An 18,017-nucleotide genomic window follows, 5' to 3' on the forward strand; every position below is an offset into this window, starting at 1 on the left:
TATGGCCCTCTCGGCCTTCATCGCAGCCCCTCTTTTTTTAACACTTTCAATGTGAGGTAAGAAAAGGTAAGAAAAATGTTTTTGACTCATTAAGTAAGAGTCCATTTTCTTTTACGGGGCCCCTAACGGCTTTGGTGCTGTTGGATAGCAGACAGTCCCTTTCTTGTGTTTCTACTTCCTGTACCATAGCAAAATGGCGGTCTAACTTCCTGTTAGAAATGACCATAGAGAGGACAATGCATCTCTATGGTTTTATATGTAAGGAGTCACAACTGACCATGTTACCATGGCGCCGGAAGCATAAGCACATAAATGGCTTTATCTGTTAAATTATTGCCATGACAAAAAATGTCATTTTGGTTTACCCTTCGTTTCTACTCCCTGCTGCCGTTTTTGCCGATGCATGTATGAGAATAAAACCAAGAAAAATGTATTATTAAAATGAATGTATATAGTAGGTGGTTTATAATTTTTAATTCTTTAATGGAAGAGGATCAGTTAGTGCTGTGTGGGATTATGGGAATACTGGAAATGTAGAAGTCTATAGCCTAGTTTAGGAAGTAAGCCCCATAGCTATTTTTTTTTTTTTTTTGTATTTATTTGGTATCTGCTGCTTCTTGATACAAGAATTAAAAAATAAATTTTAAGTGGGATGAAAAATTTAACTATTTTATAAAAACTATTTGCCCCAAGGCTTTGCTTCTCAGCTACAAAGACGCGCGACATAAAAATGATCTGGAAAAACATTGCCGTGGGGGCGGCCATTTTGTTTCTGTAGCAGATGACAGCTGAGGTAGCTTGAGCGCTGCCATTATAATTTAGAATGGAAGCAGAAATATTTTTTTTTGGCATTGTTACATTATTGGAAGGAGGAGGGTGGAACCATGTAATTTTTTTTTTTAATTATAAAAAAAAAAAAGGTTCTCGCGTGAAGATTCGTTTGATAGAGGATTTTCTTTTTAATTTAGAAAAAAAAATAAAAACGATTTAAAATATCTTGTTTTCACTTAAAATATTTAATGCGTTAAAGCGCGGTACATGGGACACAACAACTCAGTCGAGGATACCGCTGCCGTTCTATATTTTGGCAATAGGATTCTTACGATGGATGGATTGTTCAAAGTTGGCATCTATTCTCCACAATTGGCAAAGTTCCCACGATCCGAGTCCTTATCCTTTGAGCGGATGCCGTGTATTCATCCAGAAGGTTCCAACAAAAGGTTGGCTAGTATTATATAGCCTGAGTATTCTATATATTGTTACTCAAGTACTCGGCATTAACCCTTCACACCACGTCCATGAGAAATATTACTTCAGTGATAAAATCTATAAGAAGACCAAGCACTGTATAGCTACCTATAAGGAATTTATTCGCGTTATTCCCCCCGTCTCTGATACGTGTTTGTTGCGTGTAAAAATGTTTTCTTTCTGTTTAAAATATATAAATTCTATCGTCTAATATAAATTATCCATAAATTGATCTGTAAACCGGCAGCCTCTGCCTGCAAGATGTAAACATTTTTGGAAAACGGTGAGATATATATATATATAAAAATGTAAAGTTTTCTATGTAAAATACTATGTATTATACTGTTATCGAAATCACATGCTTTAAATCAGGTGGTAAATCAATAAAGTTTTAAAGGTGATGTGTGTTTTTTCATTTTTTCAATATGGCCTCAAGGTAGTTGATTGAATGTCCCGAGATAAACGATGATTCTGATTTAATGTTTTTAATTTAATGTGGTTATGATAAATAATTATGAGGTGGCGTTGGTTATTGATGACGTCATCTGGGGCGGAATCTTCTGGTCATTCTTGCCAACTGCCCTAATTTAGTTGGGAAAATGCTATTCTGGTGCCTGAGTGTTATATGGTTATTAGGAAACGATGCTGATGGACACAACACGATGACATCATACTTGAACTTCTGGGGTGGATGGGCAGATTTTCAGGGGATTTATCGCTATCTCTGGGTCGTGGAATTACAGGCAGATTTTCAGGTTGTTGCAGCACCCCCCCCCTACAATCTCATAGTGTATGGGCAGATTTTCAGGGGTTTATACCCTGGTCTTTGGGTAAAAGGGCAGATTCTTGGGGTCTCACAGTCTGGAGCCGACTCATTTATATTTTCTTTTGGTTTGATGATATTTAAGAATCCTGACTGGTGCTTTTCTATATCCCCTATAATGTTCCTGCTTAAATACAGGTGACCAACTCTCCCTTACCCATACATGCAAACACCAACTCTCCCTTACCCACACACGCACTCTCCCTTACCCACACATGCACACGCGCTCTCCCTTACCCACACATGCACACGCGCTCTCCCTTACCCACACATGCACACGCGCTCTCCCTTACCCACACATGCACACGCGCTCTCCCTTACCCACACATGCACACGCGCTCTCCCTTACCCACACATGCACACGCGCTTTCCCTTACCCACACATGCACACGCGCTTTCCCTTACCCACACATGCACACGCGCTCTCCCTTACCCACACATGCACACGCGCTCTCCCTTACCCACACATGCACACGCGCCATTCACAGCAACCAAATTACCACCCCTCTCAGCTCTTCATTCCTTGGAGCGGTTTCCGTGGATCCTATTAGCATTTTCTTCTTTTTGTACGCATCAGAATGACATCATGGTGTCAGAATTACATCATGACGTCGGAGTGAAATGAAAAGATTTCCAGATGGCCGCAAACATTAAAGTAAGTCCCAGCCGTGGCGGATTTCAGGAGGGGCACTCAGACTAACACAGACACCCCTCCAGAAACTCACAACATATCCAGACACTCATGCTAACGTACACCGCTAGACACACGCCAACATATCCAGACACGTACATAGACACACGCCAACATATCCAGACACGTACATAGACACACGCTAACATATCCAGACACGTACATAGGCACACACCTCCTTCTCTTCTAAATTAGGTACATAAAGAGTTAAGTCAGGAATACGGGACTTTCCCCTTTATTCCAGAATCTATCAATTCTCTGAGCCCCCCCCCCCAGATCTGTCCCTAAAAACAGCCCTGTCTGACATCACGCCCATACCTGGGAACTTCTCAGCTCCGGCTACCTGGAGCCTTCCCTTGCGGGACGCGGCCAGGACTGCCCACTACACGCCATCCGGCTTAATGAAGCCATCAATTTGCGCCTCCCATGGGGGCTTTTATGTGACTTTATGCCCTATTGCTGGGTATTTGTGTAACTGAGTGGGGCAATTAGAAGAAAAATGGGGTTTATTTACCCTGTTTAATTTATAAAGCCATTTCCTGCTGTTTCTATACACATTATCGGGGCTTTTAGGGCTGTAGAACCCTGCGATACCCTCATACACATTAAACATTCTGATAGCCTAGAAAAGAGGGGCATCAGGGGAGGAGAGAGGGGCAATGGGGGTCTAATGGTCCACATAAGGACTGGCCCAACTAAACAAGGATACTTCGCAGGGAGATAGCAACGATCTCAGTTGGCCCTCAAATACACGTGACCCAGCGAAGAGGGCCACATAGCGGCTCAACTATGTGCTACAACGGCCAAGGGACAGAAAACTATCGCTTTGCGCATGCGTATACGGCAGGGCAAAGTGAAATGCGCATTCGCGGTAGGCGGGGCGGGATGCGCGCATTGCGCATGCGTGTAACAATGGCAGGGTTACATGCAGTGCGCTTGCGTACTTCGTCCGGCGCGCCATTTTGCTGGAGTTTGAATGTGAGGTACAGGGGAGGCTGTGCCGCTAACTTGAGGCCTTAACAGATTTCCGCTTGTTGTTCCTACCTCCTCGCAGACAGGTAACCGAGCCGGGGGCAGCGAGGGGACTGGTCCGTGCGAGGACAGGTCGTGTCTGAGGTGCGTGGGGACGCCTAGGCCACTGCAGTGACTCGGTACAGCGTGAGCGGGCATGTCAGACGCGAGATTGAGCCCAGGGAGAGCACCGTGACACCCCGCCAGCTACCCCCATCCTGGTGTAGGGGCAGATTCTGATGGTCCCACATTCTGACTCATTCATGTCCCCCTTCCCCGTGATCATATATAAGACTCCCAGTGGGTGCTTTTGCCCCCAGTATATTACGGCTGACATCCCTGCTTGAATGCAGGTGGCTCAAGTGTCTATTTAATAGCAAGTCAAGTTTTCATAGAGTTTTTATAATGGGCTATTGAAGGGTTAATATTTGGGGGTCAGCTCATTTAGGAAGTTCATAGGGACGGGGCAGTCAGGGTGACAGGCAGGACATGTGGGCCCCGTGACTGTCCCTCAGGGGCCCTGGGGTTATCGTGGAAATCCTAGCAGCTAGTGTTTTTATATATATATTTTTTTTTATTTAATGCTTTTTGGCTCTTTCCAATAAATGTATTTGGTGAATTATTGTGCGATTCGTTAGTCTCTTTTATTTAACTCCGCCTGTCAGTTTCCAACAAAGCAATACCTTCTCCACGTAACGATTTAACTTATTCCTCCCCATCCTGCTTTCGGGTGCCTGTTACGTAGCGAAGGCTCCGTCCCGTTCATCTTGTAATGCTGCGGACGTAAATCAGACCTATTAAACACATGGCAATAAATGTATTTTATCAGAAGCCTTGCAGCTCGTGTGATGTAATCATCACATTTAGTGACATCAGTACCTTCCTGTGACCTCATGTTAAGGACACTGCTGCTGGGACTTTTGAAAGCGAACGGAGAGGCAGGTCCCAAACCAACCGTAATTCTGCCCGCTTAATTGCCCTGATAGTGGGCACCTGCATCTGTGTCCCTGCTGTCAGGTCCAGCGGCGCTCTGCCTCCAGGCAGAGAAGGGAGGAATGAGTTTACTGCCTGAAATTCCTGCTCTTCAGGGTTTTAATTGTTTTTCCAATAATTTCCAATTTCTCTACTTATTAAGGTCTCTAAATATACATTTTTTTCCCTGTTATTTTATTATAGTTATTTATATTTATTATATGTTCCATGCACTCCATCCCTGTATTTAGCAGTGAGGGTCCGAGTCCTTGCTGCCGTTCATTATATATAAAGAGTTATTTGACCGGTATGTTAAAATAGTCAAATGCTCAAATTTTGTTAACTTTAGGAATTTCAAAATAAAATGTTTACAGAATCCTATTATTCTGCATCACTTTGCGAACCTCGGGTACCGCTGGCTAAAAAATGATAGTCACAGTAATTTAGGCTAAGAGCGGACCTACGTCCATCAACTTCATCGCTTCTATCCACCCTTCCTGCTTTTTATCCAAAAAAAGGCAAAAAATCCCCATTAAAGCAGTATTTTTTTTTTAATTCTGCCGCTTTATTCCTTCTTGACTCCAAAAGGCGATCGGATTTCTCCGTAGATCTAAATATTACCGTTTCTTCCGTCGGTTAATGGAGTTTAAAGGGGCGCTTCAGTGTCCAGGGAAGCACTTTAAATAAAGTGTATTAACTTACTGTGGAAGTAGCTTAAAATTTCTTTTTTACTTTTAATAATAATAATGCAGCTCCCCGGCTTGTCAGCGGTCAGATAAAGCAGCCAGTGACAGTGTTCCTATTAAAATGAATGGGAGCGCTTACAGTGTGCATGCGCAGATAACTTTATGCCTTAGAGAATGGTTTAACCCCTTAAGGACAATGGGTTGTCCTTAAGCCCATTAAAAACAATGCATTATGAGCCCATGCATGTACAGGCTTTGTCATGAAGGGGTTAAAGGCCCCGATCAGCTATCACATGCATTAAAGTGTGTATATAATGGCTGGATTGCCCCTTTAATCGTGGTTACTGGTTGTTTGATGTTGAATGCAGTGGGGGAGGGGAGACATTACAGCCGTGTGTTTTATCCCTTCCAGATTTGCCGTCATGGAGCTGAGCGATGCCAATTTCCAGGCCTTAACGGAGTATCTGAAGAAGACTCTCGACCCGGACCCAGCCGTGAGACGACCAGGTTTGTTCTGGCAGAAGCGCATCGCCTTGGCGCCTCGGGACGCGGAGCTTTCGTTAACGGTCTGGTTGCCAGGGAAACGCACTTTGCATTAGTTTGGGACGTTATGGGTTGTGACTGGTGCTCGTTTATCGTGTGAAGTTAATGTAACGCGATATCCGATTTCTCCACGCAGCTGAAAAGTACCTGGAATCCGTGGAAGGCAATCAGAACTACCCGCTGCTCCTGCTGACGCTGGTTGAGCGCTCCCAGGATAACGTCATCAAAGTCTGTTCTTCTGTAACCTTCAAAAATTACATCAAGCGGAACTGGAGAGTTGTAAGTGTCCCTTCCGTCACCGCGGCGCGGTCTGTTTTCATGTGGAATAAAGTCTTTTGGTTATCCTGGTTAGATTGTGCGCTAATTAGTCTTTTGGATTCAGGCAAGTTCTTAATTTTAAGGAAATTTGCCAAATTCATTAATTTTGTGCGAATATCTGAAAAGAGGAGGGGCCTCCAACGAGACTAATGAAAACGAGGCAGAGCGATTCCAGTGCCTGTCTGTCTCTCTGCGCCTGTCTGTCTCTCTCTGCGCCTGTCTGTCTCTCTCTGCGCCTGTCTGTCTCTCTCTGCGCCTGTCTGTCTCTCTCTGCGCCTGTCTGTCTCTCTCTGCGCCTGTCTGTCTCTCTCTGCGCCTGTCTGTCTCTCTCTGCGCCTGTCTGTCTCTCTCTGCGCCTGTCTGTCTCTCTCTGCGCCTGTCTGTCTCTCTCTGCGCCTGTCTGTCTCTCTCTGCGCCTGTCTGTCTCTCTCTGCGCCTGTCTGTCTCTCTCTGCGCCTGTCTGTCTCTCTCTGCGCCTGTCTGTCTCTCTCTGCGCCTGTCTGTCTCTCTGCGCCTGTCTGTCTCTCTGCGCCTGTCTGTCTCTCTGCGCCTGTCTGTCTCTCTGCGCCTGTCTGTCTCTCTGCGCCTGTCTGTCTCCGTCTGTCATCACAAACAGGCAGGCAAATTTCATCCGTACAGAAAAGGACAGGAAAATACATTTGTTGTCCGAAAACCAACGGACCAAAAAGGAAAACCAGAAGTGTAATTGTAACCTTCTGTTTGTACGAGTTGTTTTTAGGAGTCGTGAATGTTTCCATCCACCGGCCTCTGTTTCTCTTTCGTTAGATCGAAGACGAGCCCAATAAGATCTGTGAATCTGACAGAGTTGCAATCAAAGCCAACATTATAAACCTGATGCTCAGCAGCCCGGAGCAGATTCAGAAGCAGGTAATGCCGCAGCCTGCGCGGGAGACGGCTTTCATCTTCTTATTTTTGTGATAAAGCAAAATCTATAACTGATCCGGCGCTCCTTGTTTTATTTTCTGATCGCCGTACTTCATCTTTCCACCCTACTGAAGTTAGCTGTTCTCCTTTAACGTTAGCGCAGGGCTCGACAAATCCCAGGCGCCAGGTCGCCATGGCGACAGAGAATTTTGTGGCGCCTAGGTTTTGTCAGCCTCTTACATCCATAAAAAATTGGAGCCTGAGATCACTCCCACGGAGTGAGCCTTTAGGCTGAAAACACGGTTGCTGCAAAACCAGCAATCGTGTTTTCAGCTGCCACAGGCAGCTTCAGGGAAGGGGGTTGTGTGTTGATTGGGTCCCCACACAAGTGTGAGGACCTGACCCAACACCCCCCTGCTGCCTGATCGCTCCATGAGAGCGACAGTGCAGCGTTAACCCCTTCAATGCCGCGATCGCAGCATTTAGGGGTTAATTCCCGTTTTGTACGGGGCTCTGCTGCTGGTGGTCTGCCTGGAAGCCCAGGCAGACCAGCAACAGCAAAAATGAGCCCCCACAAGCCCTTTGATGATTCCTGTAGGCATGGAAGTCTACAGCAGTCATCAAAGAGACTCCCCCCTGCAGTGGCTGGTCTATAGAGCAGCAATTGCGTCCCAGCTGCCAGAGGCAGCTTCAGGGACAGGGGAGAGGCTTCTTTGGTCTCCACATGAGTGTGGAGACCAGCCCCAACACCCCCCTGCTGCCTGATCACTCCATGAGAGCGACAGTGCAGCATTAACCCCTTCAATGCCACACTTGTGTATGACACATTCGTGGCATTGCAGGGGTTAACATTTTTCCCCACAAGCTTGTGGGGACTAAATATCAGTCAATGCTGTGCTCCAATGGAACATCAGCATCGAAAGAGTTAAAAAAAAAAATTTAATAAAAAAAAAAAAAAAAAAACAGCACTGACCTGAAAGTCCAGGGTGCTTCCAGGTCAAACGCTGTGAGTTTAGTAAGTGGGCTGATGATGATCGGATCCCTCCTGGCTCCTAACGTTTTTACCTGGCGCCTAGATTCACAACAAATTTGTCAAGCCCTGCGTTAGCGCATCTCTCTTTACTCTAAAGGTTCTGGTGATGTCTTTATAATAAAATGAACCCTTACATATTATAAATATATAATCACAAGGAACCGCTGTGCAGTTTATAATGTGTGTTTCTCACCACTGTTGAACCACTTCAGTTTTTCATGTTTTTACCCATAATGCCTCTCTCTCAGCTTAGTGATGCCATCAGTATCATAGGACGTGAAGACTTCCCACAGAAATGGCCTGATCTGCTGACGGAGATGGTGAACCGCTTCCAAAGCGGAGACTTCCATGTCATCAATGGCGTCCTCCACACCGCTCACTCTCTGTTCAAAAGGTGTTTAAAAAAAAAAAAAAAAAACATTTTTAATTATTTTAACTGCTTTTTATAATCGCACACAAGTCTGTTGCAAAATGCGTCGTTTATAATGCCGTCTCCCTGTGCTAGGTATCGGCATGAGTTCAAATCGAGTGAATTATGGACAGAGATTAAGCTTGTACTGGACACTTTTGCCGCACCTCTGACCAGTCTTTTTACGGTGAGGCCGCTTGTTATTTTTATTTATTTATTCTTTTTGTCTGTTTACTTTTCTTAATTCTTGTTTTTCTCACTTTTAGGGGACGATTGAGCTTTGCAACACTCACGCCAATGATGTCAACGCACTAAAAATCCTTTTTTCCTCTCTGATTCTAATTGCAAAGCTCTTCTACAGTTTAAACTTCCAGGTATTTTTTTTTTTTTTTTTATCTGTGTATTTTGTTTTGGCTAAAAATTGGAAGAACATAACAAAAATAATTAATCTTAAACCGGGTCAATTATTTATTTTTATATTGTTTTTCTTGTAATCTGTATCAAATCTATCTAATTTTTTTCTTGTTTTGTGAAAAATATCTTTAATCGTGTAGGATCTCCCAGAATTTTTTGAAGATAACATGGAGACTTGGATGACAAACTTCCACAACCTTTTAACGTTGGACAACAAACTTTTACAAACGGAAGTGAGTGATTTCATTGAGTAGCGGGATAACCGTATTGCCCGGTGTTCGCAGACGTCCTTACTGTCCGGTTAAGATTGTGTGTTTGAGGAGGCGTTCACATGCTTTCCGACCCGCCGGTTCATCTTTGTCTGCTTTACAATTGAATACCCGAGATAAACTCAGTATGGCTTAGTAAGCTGTTTTTATACTAGATAAGCTAATTAAATTGCTTATACAAACTGTAACATGTTTTAAGTATGTTATGTGAATGCGGGTTCCATAACTTTATAACCAGATTTGCATAATTATTCCTTCCGCTGGCATAGGTCTGTGCCATTCAAAACTGCATCTTTATGATGAGGCGTTGGGGATTAAAGTTATGAATTCGGGACTGGAGAAGTTATAAGTCCAGAGCCTTCTAAACAAAACAATTATTTTAGTACATCACCCGTGCTATTGGATTTTACATCTAGTCCTTTTTCTCCCTCTTTAAAGGATGAAGAGGAGGCTGGTTTGCTTGAGCTGCTGAAATCCCAAATCTGTGACAATGCTGCCTTATATGCCCAGAAATACGACGAGGAGTTCCAGCCGTACTTGCCGCGATTTGTCACCGCTATCTGGAATCTGTTGGTCACCACGGGCCAAGAAGTGAAATATGACTTGGTAAACAATCAGGGTTTATTCAGCGTGATGTACGGCATCCGATCAATAGCAAACTGCTTAATGAGCACCTCAAGCAAAGATTGAATGCACGTCAGTATTGTGCAAACCCCGTGTATCGATCTAAAGCTTTGTATCTTTATTTCGGTGTAATTGCTCTGGATATACAGGTATGATACTCTTTGTCTGCCGCACACTGAGTTGCGGCATCGAGTTTTGTGCGTTATTTGCCGTTGCACACCCTGTTTTGATTTATAGAACGTATATCTGGTCTTGCTGTAGCAGATGACTGTTAGTATCTGACGTGTCCGTCCGTCTTTCTGTCATGTAGCTGGTAAGCAATGCCATCCAGTTTCTGGCTTCTGTCTGCGAGAGGCCGCACTACAAGAACTTGTTTGAGGATCCCAGCACGCTGACCAGTATCTGTGAAAAGGTGATTGTTCCAAACATGGAATTCAGAGGTAAGAAACTCTACTTTCTGTCACGGTGGAAAAGATCCATTGAAACGTCTCAAATGAGTTTTTTTTTCCTACATAAATTGGATTTTAAGGGCTATCCTGTGTAATGGAAAAATAACATTATTTTTTTCAGCTGCTGATGAAGAGGCCTTTGAAGACAATTCAGAGGAATATATAAGAAGGGACTTGGAGGGATCTGGTAAATACTTTCTTGTAATATCCTTCTAAACTTCCGAACTGCATTTGAGGTTTCGCTGTTGTGGATGTATTTATCCAAAGCCTCTTGGCCCCAACATTTGGCCAACTTATTAAGGATGAGAGATGTCTTTTGGTTTAGTTAACTTTAGAAATATATTTAGAAAGCAGGAATTGTTTCAGTTTTTCCCCCAGAGAGCTACAATTCTGCTAGGTTGTCCGCAAATATGTTTGACAGGAATTTCAAGTCGAATAGAGGAAACTTAGAAGTCTGTAACCCTTTAATTCTCATAAAGTGACCATTTGAAGACCTAAATTATAGCTGTAAATAAATGTGAAGGTTACGGGATTATTCTTATTTCTGTTTCACATGGAGTTATGTTGTGATAAGATGTAGGAAGGACATATCTAGACTTACCAGGCAGTTACAGCACCGCTGGCCGCCATCTACCTTCAGGCAAAGGCCATCAAAGCCACAATTCCCATTCTATAAGTAATGTGCGTCACGTTGAAAGCACTGGATCCGCGGTGTTACCGTGTTAAATATTTAATAAAGACCGGTAGAAGGTATAAAGAAGGTACCGGTTCAACGCACTTCAATAAACGATTGTCTTTCAGCGAGCTCGCTAACTATCCTAATGCCGTGACTTTTTTTTTCTGTCGGTCATATCAGACATTGACACCAGACGGCGTGCAGCTTGCGATTTAGTACGCGGCCTGTGCAAGTTCTTTGAGGCCCCCGTGACCAACATCTTCTCTGGTTACGTCAGTTCAATGCTACAGGAGTTTGCCAAGAATCCATCGGTGAACTGGAAGCACAAAGACGCGGCCATTTATTTGGTAACCTCCTTGGCTTCCAAGGCTCAGACGCAGAAGGTAAATGCTGTACTGTCCTTAACACCCATGCGTATTACAGTAATTTTACTTAGATTAAAGTGGAAGCAATACTCGCCACTTATTGGCTCCTCAATGCAGCCAATCGGTTGCAGGAAAGCACTCCCATTAAAATCAATGGGAGCACCTTCTGCGCATGCGCTGGAGTGTCGCCATTCATGTTCTCTGTGCCAGCTGTGGAAGATGTCTCCTGCGCTGCGGGAAGCTGGGAAGTGTGGAAATACATATGGAGTTTGCAAAAGGTGCAATATGAAATTTGAAAGGAACATGCATTAAAGTGCCTGAAGTGTCCCTGATTAAAGCCGTGACCAAATTAAGTCTGCCGGAAGTGACGGAATAAAACCAACAGAAGTCTGATGAAGTCTGTAACCTTATATCCTGGCATGCGGGCAGATTTAATGTCACCACTTCACGTAAAAAGTAATGTTTTAATAACTGGATTGCTTTTTATCTGGCAGCACGGAATTACGCAGGCAAACGAACTGGTCAATTTAACGGAATTTTTAGTTAACCATATTCTCCCGGATTTAAAGTCTGCGAACGGTAAGTAACGCTGGCGCCGGCTTGTACGTCAAATGCTATAAAGCTAACGTCGTATTGACTTTTTACGATATAATTATATAATGTCATGGCTTTTTTTTTTTTTTTTCTAGTTAATGAATATCCAGTGCTGAAGGCAGACGGGATCAAGTATGTGATGATTTTCAGGAATCAAGTGAGTAGAATGTAACGCTTCCTCTCTGTTATGTGGTCATGTGATCATTGTGCCTCTGCCACGTTTCTGAAATCTTACCAGTAAATTGAGGCATTATGCACCTTTCTGGGGGTCCCCCCCCAATAAATACTACGCATTGTCACGTTGCCATTGTGCTTTCTTGTCAGGTTCCCAAGGAACACATTCTGTCTGCTGTCCCGCTGCTCATCAATTATCTCCAGGCAGAAAGTATAGTGGTTCACACGTATGCAGCGCATGCCCTGGAGCGCTTATTCACTATGAGAGGAGGAACCGCCAACTCAACCCTGTAAGTGGATTTCTATATGAATGCAGACATAAATATTTTTATAAGAGTATTTTAAATTTCTGATTACCTCAATGTCTTATAATATCCAACAATTATTTTCGCTTAATAAATAACTTAAGTGGTACCTGGGGAAGAAGAAGTGTTTATTGCTTAATGGTTTGAGGGGATCTGCTGTTCTGTGGACCGGATTTATTTTCCAAATTTTAGCTCGTTTGGTAAAATCAAAGCAAGTAAAGCCACATATACATCCTTCTAGTAGTTCTGTGGTTGTATAGTATGACGGTCGACCTCGCTTTCATCAGGCTCTTCCTTTTGTATCCCAGCATCACCGTTGCAGAGATGATGCCGTATGTAGAAATCCTTCTCGCTAATTTGTTCAAAGCTCTTTCATCGCCAGCCTCGTCGGAAAATGAATACATCATGAAAGGTTTGTACGTATTGGGCTGCAATGAAATGAATACCAAGATGGACAAGGGGCATGAGTTTTGCCATCGTCCTATTTTGTATTTTATATTTTGTCCTATTTAATAAAGCAAATACGTAATGTGTGTGTTAATCACATTGTTCATCTGATAATCAAACCTCCCCCGTCGGCTGCATTGCAAGGGGTTAATAACAGTTTGGGACTTTGTCACCTAAGCTGTTTGTACGTCTGAAAACGAGGAGCGGTCCCAACAAAACAAGTGAAAATGAATTTTAGTTTGCGTTTTTTCTTTCTCACGCTCTCAATGTCTCCCTACCGTCTCCGCCGACCGCTTCTGTGTCCCGTTCTGCTTTCCCGCAGCGCCGCTTCTTTTCTTGCCTATTGTTCTTCTGCCTTCTTTCTTCGTCAGAGAAGACATGGGGAGAAGCAGAAGAACAAGCGTGGATGAGAGACTAGGAGAGAGGGAACGAGGGTGAGTGACAACGAATTTAGTTTCCGAATGGAAAAAGCCCTCCACATTTCGGAGAAAACTAAATTCGTTGTCAGAAAACGAATGGACCAAAAACTAAATGAAAAATGCGTTATGTTTGTTTTTTGCTCCGTTTGCATAAATCTGCTCTATAGTTCTTGTTTGTTTATTCCGTTTCCAGCAATAATGAGGAGCTTTTCGCTGCTGCAGGAAGCCATAATCCCGTATATTCCTACCGTCATCACTCAGCTGACCCAAAAACTGCTGCAAGTTAGCAAGGTATGATTTTTATTTACTTTTTTATACTTTGTTGTAAGGCTGGACATTATCTGTAAGATCCGAATGACCAGCGCTGTTACAAGCTGTCTGTATCTTAGCGGAAAGATGCATCTTTTCTCTTTATTTAAATTGCATTTATTTCTGTCTTGTCTAATAGAATCCGAGTAAACCTCATTTCAATCACTACCTGTTTGAATCCATTTGCCTGTCTATCCGGATAACGTGCCGAGCAAACCCAGCCGCTGTTGGGAGCTTTGAGGAGGCCCTGTTCATCGTTTTCACAGAGATATTACAGAGCGACGTGCAAGGTATGCGTGGTGCTGCTGTGAAACATGGCAATAATTCCCCCAAGTAAGAACCATCTACTCTTCCCACTTTTTTTGCTGTCGTTAGATTGAGGAGCCATATGCCTATCCCGTGCATATTTAAATTAGCCTCTACCACTTCTGCTGGGAGGCTGCTCCACTTATCTCCTACCCCCTCAGTAAAGTAAAACTCCCTTCCATTCCATCTTGTACTCTGACCCTGTAGTGTTTAGATTCTGGTCTCTTGTAAGTTTTCTCCTCATTTGAAATAAACTTCCCCCCCGTACCCCGTTAGGAACATTTAGATACATAAAGGGATTTATCGCCCTCCCTTCTTTGTTCGTATTGATATAAAGTGGGCCTTTGCTTTAAATGTCAGCTTTTGGAACATTTTTAGAGTAATGTACGGGTTTCATATAAATGTTGACGTCCTGCGTGTGGAATAGAAGTCTGTTCCATGCCGTTAGAAGCCCTTATGGTTTGCAACACATCATCTTCAATGGTATCTCTGGTTGAAACAAGTATGATTTTATGTTTTTTCCAGAGTTTATCCCGTATGTGTTTCAAGTCATGTCCCTGCTGCTGGAAATACACAAAAATGAAATCCCGGCGTCGTACATGGCCCTGTTCCCCCATCTCCTGCAGCCCATCCTGTGGGAGAGGACGGGGAATATCCCTCCCTTGGTGAGGCTGCTGCAGGCGTACATGGAGAGGGGCTCGACCACCATAGCCGCAAACGCCTCTGATAAAATTGTGAGTACGTTACGCTTTAATAACCGCTTGGGGCGCTATTCAATGTGACCTTGGCAATTAAAAGCCCATGTCTTTGGGAGGACTCCTCCTGCGGGCCACATCGTTTATCCCTGTATTGGGTAAATCACACTTTAGCTGAGAGCCATTGGTGGCCACTTCCCATTATTTGGTTCCCGCAGCCACCCACTAATGTAAATACTGAAAAACATGATTTATTTTTTTTTGCTTTGTAGCCCGGGTTGCTTGGTGTTTTCCAAAAGCTGATCGCCTCCAGAGCCAACGATCATCAAGGATTTTATTTACTGAACAGCATCATCGAACACCTGCCCGTGTGAGTAGGAACGTGCAGATTTATGTAGAAAAAGGATTTTATTCCGCGCTCTGGGCTTAAAGGTTACTTTCACCCGCTGATCTGAGCCGCTTGTTCCGCAGGGAGTGCCTCGAGCAGTATAAGAAGCAGATATTCATTGTGCTTTTCCAGAGGCTGCAGAACTCCAAAACCACCAAGTTCGTTAAGAGTAAGTATTATATATTAGAACCGCTTTATGGCGGCTGCGTGGACGGATAAATCTATATTATAGAAGACCTTTCAGAAAGTCCAAACAAATGCTAAAACTGAGTCATTCAAAACTAGTCTAGGTGCCTTTTTTCCCCTCCCCAAAGCCTTTTTTGTTCCTTCGTAGCTATAATGATCTAGACAAATGGCAATCTACCTTTTCTGTTTGTTTCCTTCTAGGTTTCTTGGTGTTTTTGAATCTGTACTGCGTGAAATACGGAGCCATCGCACTGCAAGAAATGTTCGACAGCATTCAGCCAAAGTGAGAGAATGGTTGATTTTATTTTTTTAAGCCGTTGGATATAAACGGGGTGAGTGTTTTCTAACCCCGCGTCTTTATTTCCTCGGCCGCAGAATGTTCGGCATGGTTGTGGAGAAAATCATCATCCCGGAAATACAGAAAGTGTCCGGGCCGATCGAGAAGAAAATCTGCGCTGTTGGAATTACAAAGATCCTGACGGAGTGTCCTGCTATGATGGACACGGAGTACACCAAGCTGTGGTGAGTGCGAGTGTAGCAGAAATTCTATGAATTCCCCCCAAAAACCCCTTCCTGTTTACACAAAACTGGGTACCGGTACTGTCCCGGCTGTAATATTAACGAACTTATTTATTAAGATACTTGCTAAGACAGTGACTCCATCTTTGTGAAAACCCTATTATCATATTTACATGACAGGCTTAGGCGGAGCCGACACGCTGGGTATAGAGGGCTCGGCTCGCAAGCTTACACTCTAGACGATGATGCTCAGAAATCCTCGCTTCCTTTTCCTGCAGGACTCCGCTCTTACAGGCTTTGATCGGTCTGTTTGAGCTTCCCGAAGATGACACCATTCCCGATGACGAGCACTTCATAGACATCGAGGACACCCCGGGCTACCAGACGGCCTTTTCCCAGCTGGCGTTCGCCGGCAAAAAGGAACACGACCCTATCGGCGAAATGGTCAGCAACCCCAAGATCCTGCTGGCGCAGTCTCTGCACAAGCTGTCCACCGCGTGCCCGGGCCGGGTGAGTCCCCGAGATGCGATGCGAGCGCTACCAGCGTCCCGGCGGCTTCTCGCAGCCGTCTAATCGTGTCTTGCCTTCTCTAGGTCTCCTCCATGATCAGCACGAGTCTGAACGCCGAGGCGCTCCAGTTCCTCCAAGGATATCTTCAGGTTGCCAGCGTGTCGTTGGTCTGAGTCTGGACCTGCGCAGAAAACCTTCGACGGCCCGTTTTTAACCGCGCCGCCGCGAAGCACTTCGGGGTTTCTTCACTTATAGCTGCATGGTCAAAGTGTTACCCCGTCCCGGACTGCTAACCAAGGCCTCCGGCCTCTCCTCGCGTGTTTTCTTTTCTACAGCCCCAAACCGGGGTTTAAACGCCCCCCCCCCCGTATCCTTGCAGTGATCTCACAAAGTAACCTGTCGGCGGCTCGATCTCATACGAGGAATAACGGATTTAAGGTTCACGCTGTTTCACTCGAGTCTTATTCTTGCAGGGGAATAAGTTAATTTATTGTACAGATTAATCGGCGTCTAGGAATCCTCTCCAAGTAACAGCACTTATTCCCCCCCTCCCCTCATGTTTATTTTGATATCATTCTCTGAATCTGCCTTTTTTTTTTTCTATCTTCATTCTTAACTGTTTCTTTTTTTTCCCAAACTGTGAATAAATAAGAAGCATTTGCTCAAAACTCTTAGTAACTTGCCATTATTATTTGTAGCAACACCCGGAGCCTTTTTATCTCCTCGGCATCCTTCACTCCATTTCCATTCCGCAGACCAAGTTGTTTTGTTTCAAAGTGGGGGAAAAACTTGACGATTTCTGCATGGGCTCTAAGACTCCATCAGACGAGGGTCAGGGCTTGGGTGCAAAGTGCTTGTTCTGTGTAAATTGGGCAGCCTTTGGGGGTCTCTCTTCTAAGGGTCCCGACTTCATGATGCAACAGGATGCGTTTCTCCAGAGCGATTCCTGGCTGACTCAGATTTGTGGGGGTGGTTTGCCCGATACCAGCCTTGATATAAGGCATGCACTGGCTAATCTTGGGAGATGACTAAGAATTCCAAAAACCTTACTTTTGGAGAAATTTTGTTTGCTATACCTTCAGCCTAAAATCAGTGGTGAATCTATTACTCAAACCTATGCTGGGGAGAGAATTATTAGACCTAAACAATAAAATAAAAATTAAAAACTTTTCTCGAAAGTTTCGAACACTTATAGAGCTGCCCTTCCAACTTTATTCAAACTGACCTCATATGCAAATGAGCTGCTGCACCGCATCCACTCTCATTTGCATGTCAGGCCAAAACATGAGGTTTTAAATGATTTGGCCCCCCCCTTACAAATGATTCTAGGCTCCCCCCGCTCGTACGTTCGCAGTTCTTCTGTGTTTCTCTGCATGACGCCTCGATACGTGTGGAAGAAGAACCCGTGTCCGATGTGTCCTCCTCCGTGTCGCTGTCTGTGGGATTGTTACAAACTTTCGGTATCGGGCGCTGTTCCCATCGTAACGTTTCTGTCTGCTGTCTGTACGTTTTTTGCTTGTAAGGAAATGTGCTGACTTGGCAACAATGTTGTTTAATTTGAAGTCTGTTGTTGGGGGGTTAACGTTGGGGGGGCTGCACCCCCGGTCCGTTTAATAGGATTATTATCGTAGGATTATTGTGCCCGTACCGTCTGAGCAAGGCTTCTGCTTTGGTTTCTGTTCTGTTGCTGATTAAATAAAGTTTTTGGGTTTTTTGACTCCTTGTGATAACCTTTTCTCAAGCAGGTAA

General features: G+C 44.2%; 1 protein-coding gene across 1 annotated transcript; it reads left to right on the plus strand.

Annotated features, from left to right (window-relative positions):
• Window positions 1-3,703: 3,703 nt before the first annotated feature.
• CSE1L (chromosome segregation 1 like) lies at window positions 3,704-16,946 on the plus strand. Its single transcript, XM_053453699.1, has 25 exons — window positions 3,704-3,820; window positions 5,844-5,938; window positions 6,111-6,253; window positions 7,079-7,180; window positions 8,459-8,604; window positions 8,716-8,806; window positions 8,886-8,993; window positions 9,174-9,266; window positions 9,741-9,908; window positions 10,237-10,366; window positions 10,497-10,562; window positions 11,232-11,434; window positions 11,911-11,995; window positions 12,106-12,167; window positions 12,335-12,474; window positions 12,798-12,901; window positions 13,549-13,646; window positions 13,804-13,954; window positions 14,496-14,704; window positions 14,938-15,035; window positions 15,137-15,222; window positions 15,441-15,522; window positions 15,615-15,761; window positions 16,037-16,268; window positions 16,352-16,946. The coding sequence occupies exons 2-25, from the start codon at window positions 5,854-5,856 to the stop codon at window positions 16,439-16,441; spliced, it is 2,919 nt and encodes a 972-aa protein (XP_053309674.1). The 5' UTR covers window positions 3,704-3,820; window positions 5,844-5,853; the 3' UTR covers window positions 16,442-16,946.
• Window positions 16,947-18,017: the final 1,071 nt, after the last annotated feature.

The sequence above is a fragment of the Spea bombifrons genome, chromosome 13 (genome assembly GCF_027358695.1).
Source record: "Spea bombifrons isolate aSpeBom1 chromosome 13, aSpeBom1.2.pri, whole genome shotgun sequence".
Lineage (NCBI taxonomy): Eukaryota > Metazoa > Chordata > Amphibia > Anura > Pelobatidae > Spea > Spea bombifrons.